The 21,172-nt window shown below is 40.8% G+C and overlaps 1 protein-coding gene across 4 annotated transcripts in view; it reads left to right on the forward strand.

Annotated features, from left to right (window-relative positions):
• The window catches only part of ctdp1 (CTD (carboxy-terminal domain, RNA polymerase II, polypeptide A) phosphatase, subunit 1), an 81,692-nt gene that overhangs the window by 10,883 nt on the left and 49,637 nt on the right, over window positions 1-21,172 (forward strand). For 3 of the 4 annotated variants that reach the window (XM_047383311.1, XM_047383310.1, XM_047383308.1), the window contains exons 8-11: window positions 134-1,165; window positions 3,158-3,299; window positions 3,399-3,623; window positions 7,968-8,121. In XM_047383311.1, the coding sequence (XP_047239267.1) occupies window positions 134-1,165; window positions 3,158-3,299; window positions 3,399-3,623; window positions 7,968-8,121 (1,553 nt within the window). The remainder of the gene's footprint in view (window positions 1-133; window positions 1,166-3,157; window positions 3,300-3,398; window positions 3,624-7,967; window positions 8,122-21,172) is intronic. The other variant, XM_047383309.1, reaches the window with a different exon arrangement.

Consider the following 21,172-nt stretch of genomic DNA (forward strand, 5'->3'; position numbering starts at 1 on the left):
ACGTGACCAAATGAAAAATTGTTTCCATAATTTTAAATACCTTTGGCCGACTCTGTCCAAGCTTTTCTCTGTTTGTTCACCAGCAGATCTTGATTCTGTTTCGTGATCCTGATTGGATTTTCATGTCTTCCAGCAGGAGGCCCTTCGAGTCGACCGACAGAGAGCACAGAACAAGTAGAGGCGATTGGTTCTGATGAGCAAAATAATGGCCTCAGGAAACGGTCAAACGAGCCAGGTGTTTCAGGAAAGGAAGAGCTTTTATTACCTCAGTCTTCTCAGGAAGAAGCTCCCAGTGAAAGGACACATGGTGTGGAGGGTGAGGCGGGACAGAGTCAGATTTCAGAACCTGGTCAGACAGTTTCAGAGCCAGGGCAGAAATCAAAGGACACTCAGGTGAATGATAAAAAAGATGATGGTAACAGGACAGAAGAGGCACAGGGAGGTGCGAACTCATCAGCACCGAGCCACGAGTCCAATAACTTGGATTTTGACCTTTCTAGTGACAGCGACAGTGACTCGGTTACAGAAAAGCCTTCCCCACCAGGCTGTGGGAGTCAAAGCAGGTCTCATACAACAAAGGAATCTAAACAGGAAGGGGATGCACATGAGCCCTCTGATGAGGACGGGACAAAGGATGGGGATAGTAAAGATTCTGGTGAAGTTGAAAACAGCTCGGACTCAGCAGAACATTCAGGCGTTGTCCTGCCCGACCCCGAGCTGGGAAATGGCTGTTTGGAGAGGAGAGAGCCGGAAACCGAGTCCCAGAACAGCGAACAGTCGGGTGTCACAGTGGGTGAGGAGCTGCTGGACCAGAGCATGGAAGACGAGGAGGAAGAGGAAGCTGACAACGACCAGGACGATCACCTCATCTACCTGGAGGAAGTGCTGCAAAGAATCCACGCAGAGTACTTCGCCCGCTACGACACCTACCTGAGGAAGGAGACATTGGAAATGCCGGACATCCGCAAGATTGTTCCAGAGCTGAAGAGCAAGACACTAGAGGGCACGACAGTCGTGTTCAGCGGGCTGTACCCCACCAACTACCCCATGGAGAGGACCAGGGAGTTCTACCACGCCAAAGCCCTGGGGGCCAAAATCGGCAAGAGTTTGATTCTCAACTCTCAGGACCCCAATCGGACCTCACATCTGGTTGCAGCGAGGGCAGGTACGTAGACATGGACGACAAAGACACAGCACAATTATGCGTACATCAGTGTCCAGTTAGTCTGTTTTTTTTTATGTTCATGAAGCTAATTGAAGCTGGGTTTCTGGGAATAAATAAACAACGTGCATTTTTACCCCAAGTTGATGTTTTTATCTTGTTGAATAAATTCCAGTTGCTTCAATTCCTTAACCAAATGCAAGAATAAAGAGGTCAAATCTTTCCTTGCCATGGCCTGGAGCCACCCTGCTGAGAGTTAGATATAAAAACATCAATATACACAGACTTTTCAAACCCGTAAACAGCGCGGCTGTGTGACGTCGACATTCTCTTTCTGCGCATTTGGGTCGTTTTGGGGCTGTGAACCGTTCAGAGTGAAGTCTGGTAGTCTCATTTAATTAAAAATAAAAACATTTTTGAAAAAACAGCATCAAGAGCTGCAGTGTGAACGTAGCCTAAATGTCACAAGATGGGGTTTTGTTGTCGGGGAGGAAAGGAACTCAACTTAAGATGATCAAGACAAACGCAACATGGTCAATCAGAACTTAGTTTTACTAAACAACCTTCATGTTATAAAGAATATTTGAACCATGTGGGTTTTCTCCCAATCATAGAGTATTTGGGAAATCTGGTGCCAATTTATTTAGATAATTTATTTCCCAGGTATGTCTGTTGTTTGGTGCATACAAATGGATATCTGTTTTATGTCTAATATTGTCCTTTATTGATTTATAGCACTATAATTTAACCAGTTATTGACATAGAAATCTAAAACATTTCAGTCTGGACTTAATTGGAAGAACTACAGGAACCCGAACAGGATTTAAGCTATATAGGAATTTGGTTTCAGTTTCATTCATCTAAAACAACCAGTTTCGTCTTACCTGCATCTGGAATCATTAGGGATTGTTTCTGTGTGAAGGTGTCAGATGTTACCAGTCCCTTACCAATGAGTCACAACACAACATTTTTCCAACAGTACTAAAGGCTCCCCCAGAGTCGGGCGTACTTGACTCCGCGGACGTCCGTGCGAAGCTCAGTTTTTACGACGGCGTACCATAAACTGCTCAGCGGGAAAAAGTCTTCACGTGGAACTGTTTTATATGCGACATCGAGCTGATGAGGATTAAGAGTTTTGAGTTTTAAGTAGATAGAAGTCTGGAAAACTACAGCTTTAAATTAGGTCGCCTACCACTGCCTTCACCACAGTTGGTAATTAATAAAAATCAGGCTAAAAATACAAAACAGTTTATTCCAAGATGTGGTCAGGCAATAGCTGGCAGCGACACACTGCTCCAGCAACCAGTCGCAGGGTCCTGCCCCTCTCTGCGCCGCACTGACAGGTGTGCGACCTGTTGGAGAAGAAACCGGTCTAGGCGCCTAACTATCTCATCAAACTGGCTACTATCCATTCAGAAGTATTCGAGGTGTCTCCCGCAGTCCATCGTCTTCAAGTACTTCACTAGCATATTGTACTCCCTTCTTCGCCCCTATTTTGTTTAAATGGCCTTATATACTCTCTTTTCTTTTTCTTATTTTTTAAAAGGCAAATTAGCTCTACCTCCTTGTCGGATGACACCATGGTAGAAAGTGTGAAAAATGTAGGAATTTTTGTTTCGAGAAATGTAGAAAACTGGTACGCCCCACTATGAAATCTCAAACTCCCACGTACAGTTCACCTAGTGTCTTCTACTCACAGTACGCCAGACTCTTTTGGAACATTAAAAGTGCTTATGAGGATGAGCTTCTCTGCTTGAGGCTTTATTTTGGTGTGTTTTATGTCTAAATGTATTATTTTAGCAAAAACACTTCCCTGAAGGGACCTCTTATATTTAGGTTTTGAAGGAAACCGTTAAATATGTTCACCAATCAAATGTTTTCTCTTTCTGCTCTCAGGTAGGAAAGATGACCTGTTTTTATTTTACAAATCCATAGTGAGTTCCGTTGGGAACAGCTTTAGTTTGTAAATCAACATGTCGTTATGTCGTCTCGCAGGAACGGAGAAGGTACGGCAGGCGCAAGGCTGCAAGCACCTCCATGTGGTCAACCCCGACTGGCTGTGGAGCTGTCTGGAGCGCTGGGAGCGGGTGGAAGAGCAGCTGTACCCGCTGAAGGAGGATTACTCCAGGACTCCACGGTATCGTAACCATGTTCTTACAGGCCAAAAAAAATCTTTTAGAAGCTAAGATGGACAAACCCAAACATGCGATTAAAATTCCAATTTCCTCTCCTGAAGGAGCAACAGCCCAGCCGCTCTTCTCGACAGTCAGAGCTACCTGCAGAAAGTTGTTTTCCAGCCCGCTCCCGTCCACCCCAGACCTCGAGGCACGGCTCCAGAGGTACGGACCTATGACCCTGTCACAGGAAGGCTCATCCGCAGGGGCCCTCAGATGGGGCGTCCAGCAGCCTACCTCCAGCCGTCAGGAACCCACTCTGAGCGCAAGGAGCAGTCTGGTCTCAGGTACTGCACAAAACTCCACAGATCAATTATGATAACAGAAATATGCTTGTTTTGGTTGTCAGATTCTTTTTGCAAGTGAAAATCTAAAAAGGCTGTGTGCAAATGCATGGCACACTTTTTAGAATTTTCTTGGTAAAAAAAAGTTAATCCACTTTATTTTGTGTTTCACATATAAGGACTGGTTTGGGTCAGTACATCACATAAAATCCACTGGCTGCGATGCAGCTGCGCCACAAGGAACCCAAATCATTAAAATCGATGTGTACACACATCAGCCACGGTGCAGTGCGGTCGCGGTTACCGACGCCATGCGGCTCAATGAAATGTTTCCGCAAGAGGGACGTTTGGCCGGACGCCGCAGCTGCTTCTGTATCAAGTTCCTGAATTTTATCAGGCAAACACGAAGCCAGACAGGAGAGAGTTCTGGTGAATTTCATAATAAAATCAACCCACCAACATAAGCTAACTGGACTAGTGTAAACAAAACGGCGAAAAACGTAGAAATGGAGGCGCTATTTGAGGATGAAATAAGATAGTCATGATAGAAAACGAAGTCCATAGCTGTTTTTACTCATTTAGAGGGATCGCAACGGAAAGGAGGAGACAGGGATTTTCCCCTCTTGTTTGGTCTGCATGCTTCGAAACGTGAACATTACTTCATAACCGATGACACGGGGTCAAAATATGGCCGAATGAGACTTGCTAAGTTCTCACGCAAACTCCCAGAAAGCGCATGAACCCACGCTTCTGCTGTCCTGAGCGCCGATTCCGGAACCGGAGCTGGGCCGATCCGGGTCGATCCGCGTTCGCGCGAGCCTGGTGTAAGACACTGTTATAGATACTCTGTGAAGCTTCAGAGTGACCCTTAGTGTGGACCTGTCATTGGATCATGTATCCCATGACTGCAGGCCTGAAAAGAATCAGTTATTCCATGAAATCAGTTGAAACATCGATAATGGTAGAGTGTAATAATCATCCCAGCTCCACATGTTCGGACCCTTGGTTCAGCACCCAGTCAGCTAGCTGTCTCTTAGCAAGCACATTCTGCCACCAGGGAATGCTGCCGCACTCAAAAAACTCCTGATAACCTAGCCTCAGGGTTGTGTTTCTTAGTCACCTGAATGATTTCAGGATGTTTTCACCACAACAGTCCCATCATTGGGCCACCTGCCATTCTGGGTGACTTCCTGTCCATACAAACCTGTGGTCTGACCCTTTAGTATATATATTACGTACAGTGGAGATATACGGGTTTTCCACATGACAGTTAAGTGTTAGTTCCAACGACGACTGACTTTAACATTTATTTTATGGGTTGAAGGTATATGGTGATGGAGTAGCTTTAGTCAACATGTCTCACACGACTGTCTAAACTTAGACTCTACATGTTATCTTCAATTTGACTTTAAAGCTCAGGTAAACATGGAAATCTGTTGTTTTAACTCTGCATCCAGTCATTTGAAATAAAGGAAGCAACTTTTCTTTTACTTCTGAGTTTTGTTTTTGAGAGGACGTAATTATTTAGACCTGTCCTCAAATTTAAAGCAAGCTGTCTGTGGGAATAGTCTGACGATTGTTTTTTGTTTAAATTCATAATTTCTAAAAATAACATTTTTTAGCACTGCCTTCCACTGGGTTTAGAACTGTGAGTCTTTTCTGTACTATATAAATGTTAGTTTATGCAGCTGAATGTACCTATTGTAAAGTTTTTTAGCGATCTTAGAACAAGAAACTTTCCAACAGTCTGTATCTCAGATATTCGGTTTTATCAGCCATTTAATTAGGCAGCACAGCTGTTTTAAAAGCATCAGTATCAGTACATCTCTGACAGCCTGGTGGGAAGACCTGGTATAGGTCTTCAGTTCCCCATGCAAACAAACACCCATTTGGAACAACCCAGACATCCTGCACAATACAAGAACTCTTAACTTTTGAACAGGGGACAGAAACAGCGAATAAATCATTAAGAGGACAGATTTGATGGAACATATTTCATGCCCATTAATATTTTAGAAGATTCATTTCGCATTGATGAAAATAATTTCTTTGAATATCACGAAATAAAATCTATTATCCAGTCCAAATGTAAGATTAAACAGATAAACCTAGAAGTTCCTCTAGTAATAAGTAGATTCTTTAAAGTTCAAGTCCCAAAGTTATTCTCAAAAACATTCAGAAGTAGATTTACTAATTTCACTTCCAATCAGTAAACGGGGTTCTGATTTATCTACTGGTACAAATATTAACAATTGGATTAAAATTTAGATAAATGCTTTTAGAATGACAAAAAAATGACAACTTTCAGCCGATGCAATCCAAAAGCCTTTATTGAATGCACTACACAGAACAGAGGATGCTCCATTTGAGTTTTTTCCTTACTAAGACATGTCCAAAGTGCCTGGGAGATTTCCCTAATGACTGTCTATATGGTCTCTGGTGCTTAAGAACTAGAAGAATAAAATGCATTTTAAAAATATATTAGACAGTTTCTATGAAGAGAATATCTGCTTGCCCACTGACTTCCAATTGGTTTGTTCTCCAATAATTAAATACATCACACAGAGGTGGAGAGCGTATGGGCTTTGTTGCCTCAGCATCGGGGGCCAAGAGACCCTTCCCCCTAAACACAATGCAAAGCAACATGAGTTATGTTTGCAAAGTTGAATGTGAATAAATCAATGTACTTCTGGGACAATAGTTTTCAGGGAGATAAATACATTCTCCATGTGGTGCATTACCATGTTTGATTAAAAAAAAAAAAAAAAACACACAAACCTCTTATACCAACAACACAAGTACGGTGGTGGAAAAATGAGGATCTGGGCCTGTTTTACACACAAGGGGCCATGGGCACATGGCAGGCATTATTAAAAGCATGAAGGTCTCTGCAGGTTAAAGTATCTGAGGTTCATCTGTGAGGCAGTCTGTTTTCAAGCTCTTTCAGGTTCTTGTTACAATAGTCAGAATTTCACTAATATATCTGCAGAAGATTTAAAGAATGGAGGAAAAAAAGAAAATATACAAGGTGTTCCATATATACAGTTCTCTATGTTTTTAGATGTCACAGAGCTGTCAATAAAGAAATGCACTCTACTCTACTCTACTCTACTCTACTCTACTCTACTCTACTCTACTCTACTCTACTCTACTCTACTCTACTCTACTCTAAAACAATGTTGTAAACCAGAGAGTGTCTACAATGTGTATTATATTCTAACGTGTTAGTGAGAATATGCTTTCATTTTCAAAGGACTTTCAAGTTTCACTTGAATAATTCTGTAGTTACAAGAAGTTCATCTGAGAATCCCACTTTTTTTAAGTTTTTGTCACTCGCCAGTCCCAGATTCCTACCAGACTCCCCTGAAGTAGGTTTACACCTTGCTGTTTCCAAGTTACTTCAGGCGGCTGCTCTTTGCCCTGAAGGGATTCTAAACATTCTCAAATTGAAGAGATCTGAGATGATGCTCTGTAATTGATTAATCATCTCAAGTGGAGCATTTTCCCCATTTTAATCAAGGATTAGAGGCACAATTATGTTTTTGGTGAGTTGCGTTAACATGAACATAATCATTAAAGAAGATCCATTTAATTATGTGTCCCTTTCACATTTGCATGTACATCAGTTTGGATTCTGAGTCTGTACTTCTCATCATCGGTGTCTTGCCCTAACGTCTCTGCTTTGTTGCTGTGGACGGTAAATGCTGATTGTGTTTTGGGTTTGGGCTTGTAAATGAGTTCTGCTTCCTGACAAGGCCCGGAAAGATCCGTGTGACACAAGGACACAAAGAAAGGAAGTGGTTCGGGAAAATAAAAGTAAAAGACGAAAAGTAAAGTTTGTTTTAAAGCTTTCTCGCAGGGTTCTCACAGTCTGAAAGAGAGCGGACATGTACAGAATTTAAATATTCTCCAGGTCTGTGGTGGGGGAGTATGGAAAATAATTATATTTCTAGCCTGTTTCTGGACATAATAGTTCCAAATTATGTAGGTACAGTAGGCAGGCACTATAAGTCCATCCATCCATCCTTCCTTCTGTCTGTCCATCCAGCTGTTCTTCTATTCTTCAGTTAATCCATCCATCAGTCTATCTGTCCATCTCTCTGGTTGTCCTTCCATCCATCCATCCGTTTGTCTTCACGTCCATCTATCCATCCACCCGTCCCTCCATCTGTCTGCTATCAATTCATTTGAACTTTTACACTATAAAAATTGGCTATAAAGGTCTGTGAAGTCTGAAAAAACAAGTTTTGAAATGAAAAATGTGTAGAAACCTGCTTGTATCATTAGGCTGGACTAAACAGTTTGCCTTCAGACAGTTTCTTATTTTTGTCTGTTCCTGTGCCTCAGGGAAGCTGCACAGAGCCAGCAAAATGAGGCGTCGGGATCCAGCCGAGATGACGAGCAGCCGGGACCTTCCCGCAGGAAACGACAGCTGAGCATGTCAGAATCGATGCCTCTGTACACGCTTTGCAAGGAGGATCTAGATAGCATGGACAAAGAGGTAAGGATCGGGGGACAGCTTCACTGCCACCTTCAACCTAGTTAGAGTATAAGTGGAAGCATACCCGGAGAAGGCGGCGAACTGTGTTTGTGAGGTTTTTCAGGGAATGATAAAGCAGACTTTGCACATACAGCATATAAGACAGTGACTCAGCTGTTTTCTGAATATGCTTTAACATCGTCTCCTCGCAGCTGGTAATAAGTGCATCCACCTGCAGTGGGGCTTCTCTGCAGCACGGAAATAAAATGTAAAAGCTGAGGCAGTTCTTGGAAACAAATCTTGACTAATTCTTAAAATGAGAACGCTAAAAGCTCGCAGGGACATCTCAAGCGCCACTATCTAATTATAAATGTAACTTTATAGATGTCCAAAAAGCTGAATGTAGCTGGCAATTTCTGCCAATCAAAGGAAATGTTGTTATATTTATAAGTTAAACCTCTATTCCTAAGTTGGTTCTAAATGCGAACTTGCTAAAAGAGCAGTGCAGCATATTCAGAGGAAACTGAGGAAAATAAAGCAAACAAAAAGGTTGTTGTTCCTTTCTGGCAACATCAGTGATGTCTCTGTGGGACCTGAAATGGGATGCTGTACCAAGGTGGAGAGACATCGGCAATGATCTTAGAGAAGTGATGATCTTTGCTGTCCATTAAGTCTGGAAGAGCTGTAAGGCCATTTGCAAACAGTTTAAATTCAGAAAGATTATTCATAAGTGGTGAAACAATAAAGATGGTTGCAGATCTTCTCAGTTCGAATGTGCAGTGCTCAGAAAGCTTCAGCTCAGGTTCTCTTCTGGTATGAGTTTTGAGTGAATGATTATGTTTCCACATGTTGTTCTACAAAAGTCTTGTTTTGGACACATGAGACTAAACTAGAGATATTTAACCATGGTGCACTTTGACATGTGTTGTAATCTCTGGAGCATACCAGCACCAAAACCTCACTGTGTTCCTTCTTCAAACTAATAAATTATACATTTTCCCACAAACCACTCCTGCATTGGTTTTGCCTGTTTTTTTTCTAATTTATGAATAAATTATGAAGCAATGTAAAATGTGACAAGTAGCTTTTTATCTGAGGTTTTATTCATTTAAATTTAAGACCTGTTAGGTCCAAAGCAGGCCTCTGTGTTGGTATCTATATTGTCTATTATAAAAAAACATACATTTATTTTTCTGAATACTGAATAAGCAATAATCACAGTATTGCACTGGTATCTATATGTTTCTGATCAGTTATTGTCTTTTTAGGTTTTGGTGCTGTTCCGCCTCCTTTCCTATAGGCAGCGATAGCGTGCCAGTCATCTGTTAATTTCTAAGTAAAGAATTTTATGACTTCTCACCAGGGTTGAGTTTGTCCTTGTGGTGATTAATTCTATGAAAGTGGGTTAGGGCAAATCTCCTTGCACAGTATTTCCTTAAAACAAGCATCATTGTTTTCTTCTGCTGCTCATGTCACTGTTCCCGTGTGTGTGGATGGGATTAGAAAATTGGACCAGATGCTGTCAGCTCACAGAGCATTGCAATTTGTGCCATTTATTGTGATAACTATAAATTAGACTCGGCTCATACAGACCTAAAGGATGAAACATTACAGATACACAAATAACACTTTGACAGAAGTTGGCAAATTGTTCACTTGAGTAGAAATGACTTGGCTTGCTGGTTGGAAATTTCAAAATCACGAACACAAAGAGGAAGCAAAAAGGCCATAAGAAGGTATTGAAAACCTAACTGGTTCCTAAGAAAGCTTTTTGGACTTTCATTTAGGCTGCTGCAACAGAGGGGTGAATTGACCCGTAGAAAATTCTAGTAGGTACCAAGAGGGCTGAACATGTTACCCCTTTTTTCTTTTCAGCTTTAAATGTTTGTCTGACGTGAAATGTGTTAGTTTGTAAAATATTGGCACACTTTTGTAAATCTCAGAGTTAAGGTCAGGTACTACAATCTCTTGAGAATACACACGATATCTTATGATTACAATTTGTGATGCTAACTGCAGTTAATGCGAATCACTAATATCTCATCTTTGTTGGAAAAATTTAGCAAAACTCACTTTTACAGCAACTTACGGGGCTGATAGCAATCCGGCGCCGTGTCGGATTTCCAGCATAAATGTGGTAAAACAAATTTGTGTTTGCCCATAGATTTAACAGACATTTCTCTGGATCTAACAGAGGCGCGGTTTTCACTATCAACCACACTAGATACACATTCTAGCCAATCTGAAATTGGGTGGTGGTGGGACATGGGTCTTTGCAAAATTTTGATTCAGATCCAGCAGTCGGTCCGTGTGCCGCCGAATGTCACTGCTGCTCATACTGGGAAGCATGGACCGAAAGTTTATGAAGCCAGGTGAAGACACTGAAGATGTCACTGACAACCTAGAGAATAAACGGCACTGGCCTTGGATAGAGGAGATGGGCAGCGATTGTAAACCCTTTGGGCGCCATTTACATCCACAAAATTTGTTAGAATCTATCATTTAAGTGGCTGTTTTTCAAAATGGTCTCCCGGGGCAGAATACTCTAACCCCTCCTTGATGGAAATGTATGGGTGACCAGGGTTAAATACGAAAGGCTTCTTATACATCTGGGCCCAGGAGCCCAAAAGACCTTAAACAGCCAATGGGTTAAAAGGGTCAGTTTCATATAATAAGGTATATGTTAAAAGTGCTTCTCATACAGAGCACCCCCCACCCCCTCATATCCGCCCGGTCAGTCATGGAAAAAATTCAAGATTGGGATTTTGTTCCACTATCAGCCCTGAACTTAGCAGCTTCCTTACACACACAGTGTGACGTCACCTCTGCCCCTGATATAAATAACACAAATGGAAGAGATGGACCAAAGGTTTAGCATTAGTGGCATTTATTGCAATAACGATATAAATGAGAAAAGTATTTAAACAAACATTTTGGTATTACATGTGTCAGTGCACCCAGTCAGAGCCCAGCAAACACAAATACTGCTCTAAAAGTAAACTGCAGTTACATAAAGTAGTGCAAGTTCACAGTGCACAACACACAATTAATCATATTTTGAAATGTAATGATTTATTCATTGGTCTTATGAAACTGACATTGGAAAAAAAAAGATTCAAACAGCATTATCATTTTCCCCATAAATCAAAAGTCTTATGATAATGTCTTTTCCATAAGAAATTGTCCTTCCCTAATGAAAAACTAATCACTGCTCACAGCTGGAACGGTAAAAAGAAATTTTCTGTAAGCTGTTAATTATAAAGTGTAATCTGAATCAGTGTAAATCAGTAGGCTAGTCGAAGCTTTAGAAAAACTGGAGTTTGGAGATCAGCCACAAACCTCTTAGGTTCTCCAGAACCTTGAAACTTCATGGTTATCACTCAGTCCTCGTACTGCCAGGGTTAAAGTCTTTGTGTTTCTTGGCTTTCTCTCTGGCCTTCCACTTGTGCTGTTCTTATCCCTCCATACCATATCTGCCTGCTTTCTGCATGTTGTATTTTTGGCCTTGTGAGGCAGGTGAAGTGATTGCTAATGACAGAGAGCTCAGCACCTCCTGCCTGGATAATGCTCTTTAATTGAGTCTGACTTCTGCTAATGCGTCAGCAGGGAGAGATATGCACAGCAGACCCTTGAGATGTGCCTCTTGGTAAGTGAATATTGTACAGAAAAGGGGCCTTTGTGGTTTGTCCAAAATGAACATGTGACGAAGCGTGCTGTAAGAGGTTCTGTAGTTTTTCATGAATTATGGGTTTTTAATGTGACGACTCAGCTGGTGGCCTTTCAGCTTCTTCTGCAACTTTCAGTTTACCGGTACTTTGAAACTACAATAATGACTGAAATAAACGACAAAATGAAAAGTGAACTGCAGTTTCTTCCTTTTCTATTGAGGATATTGCAAGCTAAAATGCATGAAAACTATGCTTTTTGTTGATGAAGGGGTTTGATCAAGAGAAATTTAGCTGATTTCGAACCAAGTGATTGGTGCATTGATGCACTGTATATATGCACTGGCAGTGGCTAAAAACACATGTTGTCTGGTGGAAAAGACCGTCCTTTATTCTTTCAGGGCAAACTTTGTAAAACTAAACATTTGGAACTTTAACTGTTCGCTCCTTGAAGCACAACAAAACACCTCTTTAATGTCATTTGCACTTTTTATTAGAACATAAATTGACTCAAAAGTAGAATACTATCTCAACACTGTTTCAAATGCCATGTTCCTTCCACTGCCCTAGCTAAAGGCCAGCCTTTGACATTCCTAAACTCTGTAGATCCTCTGGGACACAGCATCAGTACCACACTTAATTGGCCAGAGCAAGGCAGAACGTTTGAGTCAGGTAGACAGCCTCACATTTAAATGTCACCAATGGTTATGTGATGCTCTGTCAGTTTACCTGGAGCAACATGTGCAAAGAATCCCTGGCAGAGAAAAGCAGCAGTGCACTTTCTGTGACCTTTTCCTGAGACCACGGCTCCCTTGTTGACCATTTGATGACTCAGACTTAGTGTGTGTCCTTTTGTCAATACATTAGTACTCAGTAGAGTTTAGTTGTTTGATTTAAGAAACCTATCTAGGAACAATTCATGCTGTAGTCGGTGCATTTCAACACTGATTTGATATAAACACCAATAAAATCAATTTTCTCGGCTGCTGGCAGTATCTCTGCAAGTGACAAGTCATTGAATAGTTTCCTATGAAGTGAGGACACATCCCCAAATCTGTCTGCAGTTTTTTTCAGCTATGGTGTAAAATCTAGACAGCCAAACCCATTACCAGACTTAAAATGATTACCCTTTTTTAATCCAAGTGGCTGCCAAGTATGTTTAGTGCACAGAATAATAGCAGCAGGGCAACATGACATGCAGTGGGTCAGATGGACATATTTTTAACTGTGCCTAAAATTCCAACGGGATACAGTCAGTTTCTGGAATAGTCTAATGTTAAGAGACAGAACAGAAGCAAGGAGTCTTGTTTGGCCATTTTTTGAGAGAATTGTTAAGACATCTCACACACTAAATCAAAGCTATTTAGAAACTACTCTTCACTGTAGACATTGCTTATCTCTGGCAAATGTTAAAAATTCTGCCTAATTATGCAAAATAGCTGGAATTTGTACAAAGCATTAAAGCTAATAGAGATAATTCATTTAGCATGAATACTTCTTGTTGACACCATTATCCCTGTCCCTGTTAGTGGTGTAGAAAAACATGTTTCTATGGATTAAACACAGTGAATTCCACACCCTCACGAGTTGCACATGATTTAAAGTGCTCTTAAATAAGAACTACGTGCTAAAACAGATGGTGTTAAGGGGATTCTGTTGTGAGAAGAACCTGGGTTACCATGCCCATTTGAGAACTGGAAGTAGTGGTTTTCTCCCACAGACCTCTAAACAGGAACACAGAATTCTCCTCTGAGTTGTGAATCAAACAGAGTTTCTGCATGTGTGAGGAACATGAACATGTGCCTGGATGAGTCCAGGAAGCTGGCTCTGGCAGACAGAAGCTGAGTGGGCGAAGTCACGCATTTCTTTGACAGTTAAATGCAAGGTCGTTCAACTTTTACTCTCAAAGATCCTGTCGTTTCCATACTCTCTCAGTTTGTGTCATACATTATAGCACCTTATGTTTTTTAGTCGTCCACCTCCTAATATTCTTTGTCAAACTGCCCTCGCGAGTTGGCTTTGGGTCTTGTGCCACCTGTTGTGTTGATGACTTAGTGAAATGATGTACCACAATGAGTCTGCACCGGCTGTTTTATATTTGGAAATTAGACAGAGCTGTTAAGATAAATGCATCAACCATCTTTGCAAAATTTTACTGGGATGCAAGGTGTCAGTTGGAGTTGTGAACGTCGCCTTAATTGTCTGGAGGCTGCTCAGAATCCATAAGGGATCCATGGTTACTCCTTTAGAACTGCTGTGAATCTTTCCTGGTTTCATTACGGTCATCTCATAGCTCCTTTTACAGCTTAATGTCCTCCAACTTCAAGTTAATATACAAATGAAGTATAAGATTTTTTTTTTAGGTGGTGCTTTGTAAAGGTTTTGGCACCCCACGACCCATTTCACATTTTATGACGCTGCAACCACAAACTTAAATGTATTGAAATTAGGTGTGCACCGATTGATTGACCGGCCAATCAATCTGCCCAAAATGTGAAAAATGAAAGACTAAAGGAACAAATTTTATTTATTTATTTTTTTTGTTTAGTTTAGTTAATTTTGTAGTTTGGCCTGCATGCTCTAAACTTTTTATTTATATTTAAGAGCATTGCCTCATGTGCATTTAAAACAAGTTTGTGTTGTTTCACAGGTATTGTTCAATGTTTTTCAATAAAATAGGATTGGAACGTTGAAAGTGTATTGTGACATTATAACTGTCAGGTATTATGTTGGTATTGGCTGAAATCAGAATCGGCAGGCTTTTTAAAGATCGGTCATAAAACTGCAATCAGTGCATCCCTAATTTAAATGAATTGTATTGTGATAATGAAGTGGATGGAAGAAAAATTCTGTGGTTTTAATTTTTTTTTTTTCCAAAACTAAAAATCTTTTGTCAACTTTACCTTGATAACCTTGAAATAAAATCTAGGTCAACCAATTGCCTTGAGAGGTCACTTAATTTTTTCCCTTGACAAGATTGCTGTTTCCATCCGCTCTCCATCCACTCAGACTGAGCTGGAGCTGTTTGACCAAAGTCAATCTGCGTTATAAGAAGTTATTTTTGTACACTAATAGCAACAAGTCAAGCAGTTATCGTTGAATTATTAGAAGGCAAGTTTCGTTGAAATGGAGTAAGTCCAACATTTAAAAATTGAGTATTCCTTTACTCATATTTGTTTTTCTAATACTGATGAGTTTTTATTTCATTTTATGTGAAGTAAGCCCTTGTAGCTAGTTAATTATCTTTAGCCCCTGTTAGATGATCAACACCTCAGTAGGAAGTAACCAAACTGTAACCGCTATGAACTGTAAGGTGGAATATGCGATTGCGGAACTAGCGCGACACAGTAATACGATGCAAAGCAAAAATGCTGCTGCAGCAGCTGCATGGTCCTCGTAAGAAGAAGAAGCCAAACGATCCCCCTGTGATTAGCAGAATCTCATGGTTATAAGGTTATAACATGTTGAGGATGGCACACAAGAACTTCTATTTAATGCACTGAATTAATTTGAACAGCCTGCATGAGGACCACACAGAGCTCAGCCATGCCCCCCTTTTCCCACAACCCTAACTTCGTGATATGAAAACAGAAGCCTCCCCCTGTTTTGCTGTAGATCTCCCACCTGTTTTTAAAATACATTTTGCACTTTTTCAGTGTCTGAGTTACCCTGAGTATTAATATGTCCTCAATATTTCATATACAAATCAGTTGTTTTCTGCTGCAGCAAAAATCCCTAAATAAAATGTGCAGACTGCTTGGTTTAAAGCTGCTACCTGAGCTTTAGTTACAGCTACAGACATAGCTGTTACTGTATGCTTACTTGGTGAGACGATTCTAACCCCCTTCTCCAACGGCATAGGTGCAAAAGAACCACATGCATACTTAATTTGGAGTTTTAAAGCAGTTGTGCCTTGATGCAGGCCGGTTCATGCATGCAAAGTAATGCATCTATGCACTGAGAGTTTTTCACACCTCTGCTGTATTGTGTCAGCGGAGGTGATGAGTCATTCTGTGGCTTGCTCAGCATGCTCATTGGATCTGTCAGGGTTTTATCTGCCTCTCTTTAGTTATTGTCGGTTCCCTCAAGACTTATTCGCAGCAGCGTAAACACAAATTATGATGTTGGAATGGCACAATTTAATGAATCTAGTAAATCTGTCGGATTGTTGTTTTGCTGTGATGAAGAGGATTTTTATTCATTTAGCTGAAGGAGCTTTTTTAACCCTCTCCATGCTGATAAAATTGAACAGATTGTTTAAAACTCAGTTGCTTTATTATTGTTCATACAGACTAACTCATAAAATGTCAGACTTAGTTTTCCCGCTTCAGTACCTCAGCCTGCGTTAACTGCTTCAACAGCATTTAATAAAATTCTTCCACCTGAAAAAGTGGCAATTGCTTGTTCATTTCCAAAGTTTCCAACCAAAAACGCCCCATTTAGAAAAGCATGTCTGTCAAGTAGAATATAAATTTTTTTTTTTTTAAATGGAAAACCGCAGCAGTGATAACAGGGTATCATTAAGGTGAGGTTTGGACTTATTCTCGGGTGTTGTTGTGTAATGTAGTTATCCATAGAGGCCATTAGAGGCATGGCTCATTAAGTGTTGGGTCATAGGAGGTTTTACACGGTCATAAGTTACCATGATCACAGCTCGTTCTCAGTAGCCTTCATATATTGATCTCTTACATCTTTGGTGAGATATACAGGTCCTTCTCAAAAAATTAGCATATTGTGATGAAGTTCATTATTTTCCATAATGTCATGATGAAAATTTAACATTCATATATTTTAGATTCATTGCACACTAACTGAAATATTTCAGGTCTTTCATTGTCTTAATACAGATGACTTTGGCATACAGGTCATGAAAACCCAAAATTCCTATCTCACAAAATTAGCATATCACTAAAAGGGTCTCTAAACGAGCTATGAACCTAATCATCTGAATCAACAAGTTAACTCTAAACACCTGCAAAAGATTCCTGAGGCCTTTAAAACTCCCAGCCTGGTTCATCACTCCAAACCCCAATCATGGGTAAGACTGCCGACCTGACTGCTGTCCAGAAGGCCACTATTGACACCCTCAAGCAAGAGGATAAGACACAGAAATAAATTTCTGAACGAATAGGCTGTTCCCAGAGTGCTGTATCAAGGCACCTCAGTGGGAAGTCTGTGGGAAGGAAAAAGTGTGGCAGAAAACGCTGCACAACGAGAAGAGGTGACCGGACCCTGAGGAAGATTGTGGAGAAGGGCCGATTCCAGACCTTGGGGGACCTGCGGAAGCAGTGGACTGAGTCTGGAGTAGAAACATCCAGAGCCACCGTGCACAGGCGTGTGCAGGAAATGGGCTACAGGTGCCGCATTCCCCAGACCTGGGCTACAAAGAAGCAGCACTGGACTGTTGCTCAGTGGTCCAAAGTACTTTTTTCGGATGAAAGCAAATTCTGCATGTCATTCAGAAATCAAGGTGCCAGAGTCTGGAGGAAGACTGGGGAGAAGGAAATGCCAAAATGCCAGAAGTCCAGTGTCAAGTACCCACAGTCAGTGATGGTCTGGGGTGCCGTGTCAGCTGCTGGTGTTGGTCCACTGTGTTTTATCAAGGGCAGGGTCAATGCAGCTAGCTATCAGGAGATTTTGGAGCACTTCATGCTTCCATCTGCTGAAAAGCTTTATGGAGATGAAGATTTCATTTTTCAGCATGACCTGGCACCTGCTCACAGTGCCAAAACCACTGGTAAATGGTTTACTGACCATGGTATCACTGTGCTCAATTGGCCTGCCAACTCTCCTGACCTGAACCCCATAGAGAATCTGTGGGATATTGTGAAGAGAACATTGAGAGACTCAAGACCCAACACTCTGGATGAGCGAAAGGCCGCTATCGAAGCATCCTGGGCCTCCATAAGACCTCAGCAGTGCCACAGGCTGATTGCCTCCATGCCACGCCGCATTGAAGCAGTCATTTCTGCAAAAGGATTCCTGACCACGTATTGAGTGCATAACTGTACATGATTATTTGAAGGTTGACGTTTTTTGTATTCAAAACACTTTTCTTTTATTGGTCGGATGAAATATGCTAATTTTGTGAGATAGGAATTTTGGGTTTTCATGACCTGTATGCCAAAATCATCCGTATTAAGACAATAAAAGACCTGAAATATTTCAGTTAGTGTGCATTGAATCTAAAATATATGAATGTTAAATTTTCATCATGACATTATGGAAAATAATGAACTTTATCACAATATGCTAATATTTTGAGAAGGACCTGTATAGGCTTTTAGACGTTACTGGGAATCAAGAGGTTCTGCATAGATCTCCAATGAATGAGTTTCACCTACCTCGATCGACTCAAATAGTTGTAACGTTCTCCAAAGTAAAAATGAACAAATACACTCAGCTAACACTTTAATAAATGATGGCACAAGACACTCCTTCATATTTATATATATTACTTTCCAAATATATTTTAAACAAGTAGGGAAATCTCTGCTGCTTTACTCTTGCCACTCTGTCTGCATTCTATCTATTCTGAGTCCGGGTAGAAAAGCATCTTATGTTCCTGCGGCTATAAAACACACACTGTCGAAACATCATAACGGTTTTTCTACTTTCCAACTGTAGAGCTAATGCAGTAAGAACCTGTGCGGTTTGATGTGGGCCTTCCTAAAAAATGTCAGTTTGATTTATAGGTTAAAAAAATCAGCTTGGCTCCGTCTTATATCGGCCCATTTTCTCTTCATCCTTCTTTCTTTCCTCCATTCTTTTTTCCTCTCCCCTTTTCCTTTTTGCCCCACCTCTCTCTCTTTCATGCTTATTTTTTTCCTATTCATTTCTGTCTCTGTGTCCGTAACAATTGAAATAGTCCGAAAGCAGTTTCAAGCAGAGTTTCTGAAATCCTGCCACATTCAAAGTCACTTTTCCTCTCCATTCAGATTCTCCGTTATAACTTTAGCTAATCTAGATTACTAAATGCATTTAATTGCTGCCATGTGATTGGCCAATTCTTGTGTTATCAATCAACTGAACAGGGCCAGTGAGTTCATAGCTTTAGCTTCCCATGTTTAAATTCACGGGCTAGTTGAGATGTCTGCTCCTACTTTGTAAAGTTTTCTAAAAGTTTTTATAGATTTTGTTTTCTGTCATTTTGCATCAGTTGGGCTTTGCACAACTCCATCTACTTCTTCTAAAGGTAACCGCCTCTCCTTTGGGGTGCTGTTGCTCATTCTTACCAGTTTCTAGAAGTAAGAGAAACACCAGGGGAGATCAGTTAAGCTGCTCAGATTGAAAGCGGGTGTTAAAATGTCAAAAATTAATAAATAAAAAACACAGAGGTAGCTGTTTTCTTGTGTGGCGGCTAGGGCTTTCTACCATTTTTAGAAAGTAATGCGGGCTGGCTTATCTGAAGAGATGCCATGTAGGGGAGATGTAATATCCTTCAAATACCCATAATGTCTAGCTAATCCCTCTAGAGGGGCTGATAATAACCCAGTTAGACACCTGCTATCCACTGTTAATTCTTTTTCCTACTTCTATTCCCAGTTCAAACAAATTAGCACCCTTTTAATTAGCAGTGATTTGTTCAGAAACATTTCCAAACTACGCAGTTTAGAGTCTGTGAGACTCGTCTAAGAACTCTCTGGAATCTGATGTCTCACCCAAGGCTGTGCTCTCTTTTTTTGATTTTTATATTATTATTTTATAGTTATGTAACTGGCCTCAATTCACCCTTAGCTGCAAGTGTGGTACTTCTTTCACTGAGGCGATTTTGAAAAGAAGCCAGTATCATCCTGTTTGCAGATCCTCTTTAAGAAGTCTCCTCCTGTTCTCCACGTTTGTGCGCAGTAGCTTCTCCTGTATGTAGGAGGAAGCAGGCAGAGGGAAAATGTGAATCGGTGCTGAGATTGTTCCCAATGGAATGGCCTTCCATTAAGAGCTGAATTTGGCCTGTGAGCTTACAAACAGCTGAGGTGGATTTACACTCATTTCCTTTCGTCAGGATCTCGGGCATTCTATTGTTCAGACAATGCGAGGTCCCTTTGCTCCCTCTTTGTCAGCAGTCCGTTTCCTGTTAGTGATCTATTGTGACCACTTGCACTAGACATCAGTGATTTTGGCAGTGATTTTGGCTGGTTATGAAGCTCGTGTTTTCCCTGTTCAGTGGGAATATGCAGGTTTCTTATAAAATAGCTCTATATCTGCTACTATGCGTAGAAAAGTATTCGCAGCTTACTGCTCTCACAGTTCCAGCTACTCCCAATTGCTGCCTTTCTTTCCAAAGTAATTGACTGTCATCTACTTTTCCAGTACAGGAATCTCTAAGTGCCACAGTTACACCTCCGGCTAAATTTTAAGCATAAATTTTAATAGCACTTAGCAAATATTAGAGGTGAGCTTTCAGAAGATCTGCTAAGGAGGCACCTCCTTATGTTTTTTTTTTCCATGTTTTGATGCCATGTCATGTCGGACCTACATTATCTAGAGTAAGATGGGCGAAATGAGGAGATTTTGTATTCACAAGATTGAGCTGAAGTTTTGCAAAACGTTTTTTGAGAATCCCCCTCCTTTTTTAGGGTTTCAGGAGTTATAAGCCGAGAACTGAATCTAATGTGGTCCTTATTCAATGTAGTCCTTTTCGTGTCTTCTCAAGTAGAATCAAGGCTTCAGAAATGTAAAAAGAAATTTCTGAGTGTAAAATTATCCAGTCTGTTTTAGATTTTTAACTACAGCTGATCAGGTTCCATAAAGGAACTGTTAAATACATTTTTATGTGCGGCTCTGAAGCTGTCTTTAGCATCGTTAACAGCTAACGCTAACCAATTTTGGTATTTTAATGATTCTTAAAAATCATTCAATTCTTCTCCGTCACTGTGTTTATGTTGGTTTTTCTGTCAAAAACCCAAAGTGCTGCACAGGCGATGCCATTTGTAGAGGCTACAGTGCTCAACACAGTTGTCCCAGGTTCCATTCCTGGCCCCGGGCCATTTGCTGCATGTCTTCCCCTCTCTCTGCCCGTCTTCCTGTCCAGCTTCTGATTAATAAAGACCACAGGTGCCTCAGACACCTTGAAACAAATGCTGTGAAAGAAAAGATTTAGGTGATAGTCTTCTTAATTGCTATGATTCTAGGTATCATTGGGCTACTCGACAAGCAATCTTTGATAGTTGACCAATGTCAATCCAACAGGATACCACAGGAGCTACTTCCTTTCTTGTTTCAAAATAAAGGTCTCAAACATGGTTACAAGATCACAACCTCAAATCACTTAGCTATATATCCAGGGCTTATTATAATATCTTAATCTTCTTCATCAGACATGTGTTGACTGAAAAGTGCATTTGCTGGACAGATTTCACTTTGATGACATGCCACTGGGCATTCAGAAATCACATATCACGCCAGCA

Source organism: Girardinichthys multiradiatus, chromosome 13 (genome assembly GCF_021462225.1).
Source record: "Girardinichthys multiradiatus isolate DD_20200921_A chromosome 13, DD_fGirMul_XY1, whole genome shotgun sequence".
NCBI lineage: Eukaryota > Metazoa > Chordata > Actinopteri > Cyprinodontiformes > Goodeidae > Girardinichthys > Girardinichthys multiradiatus.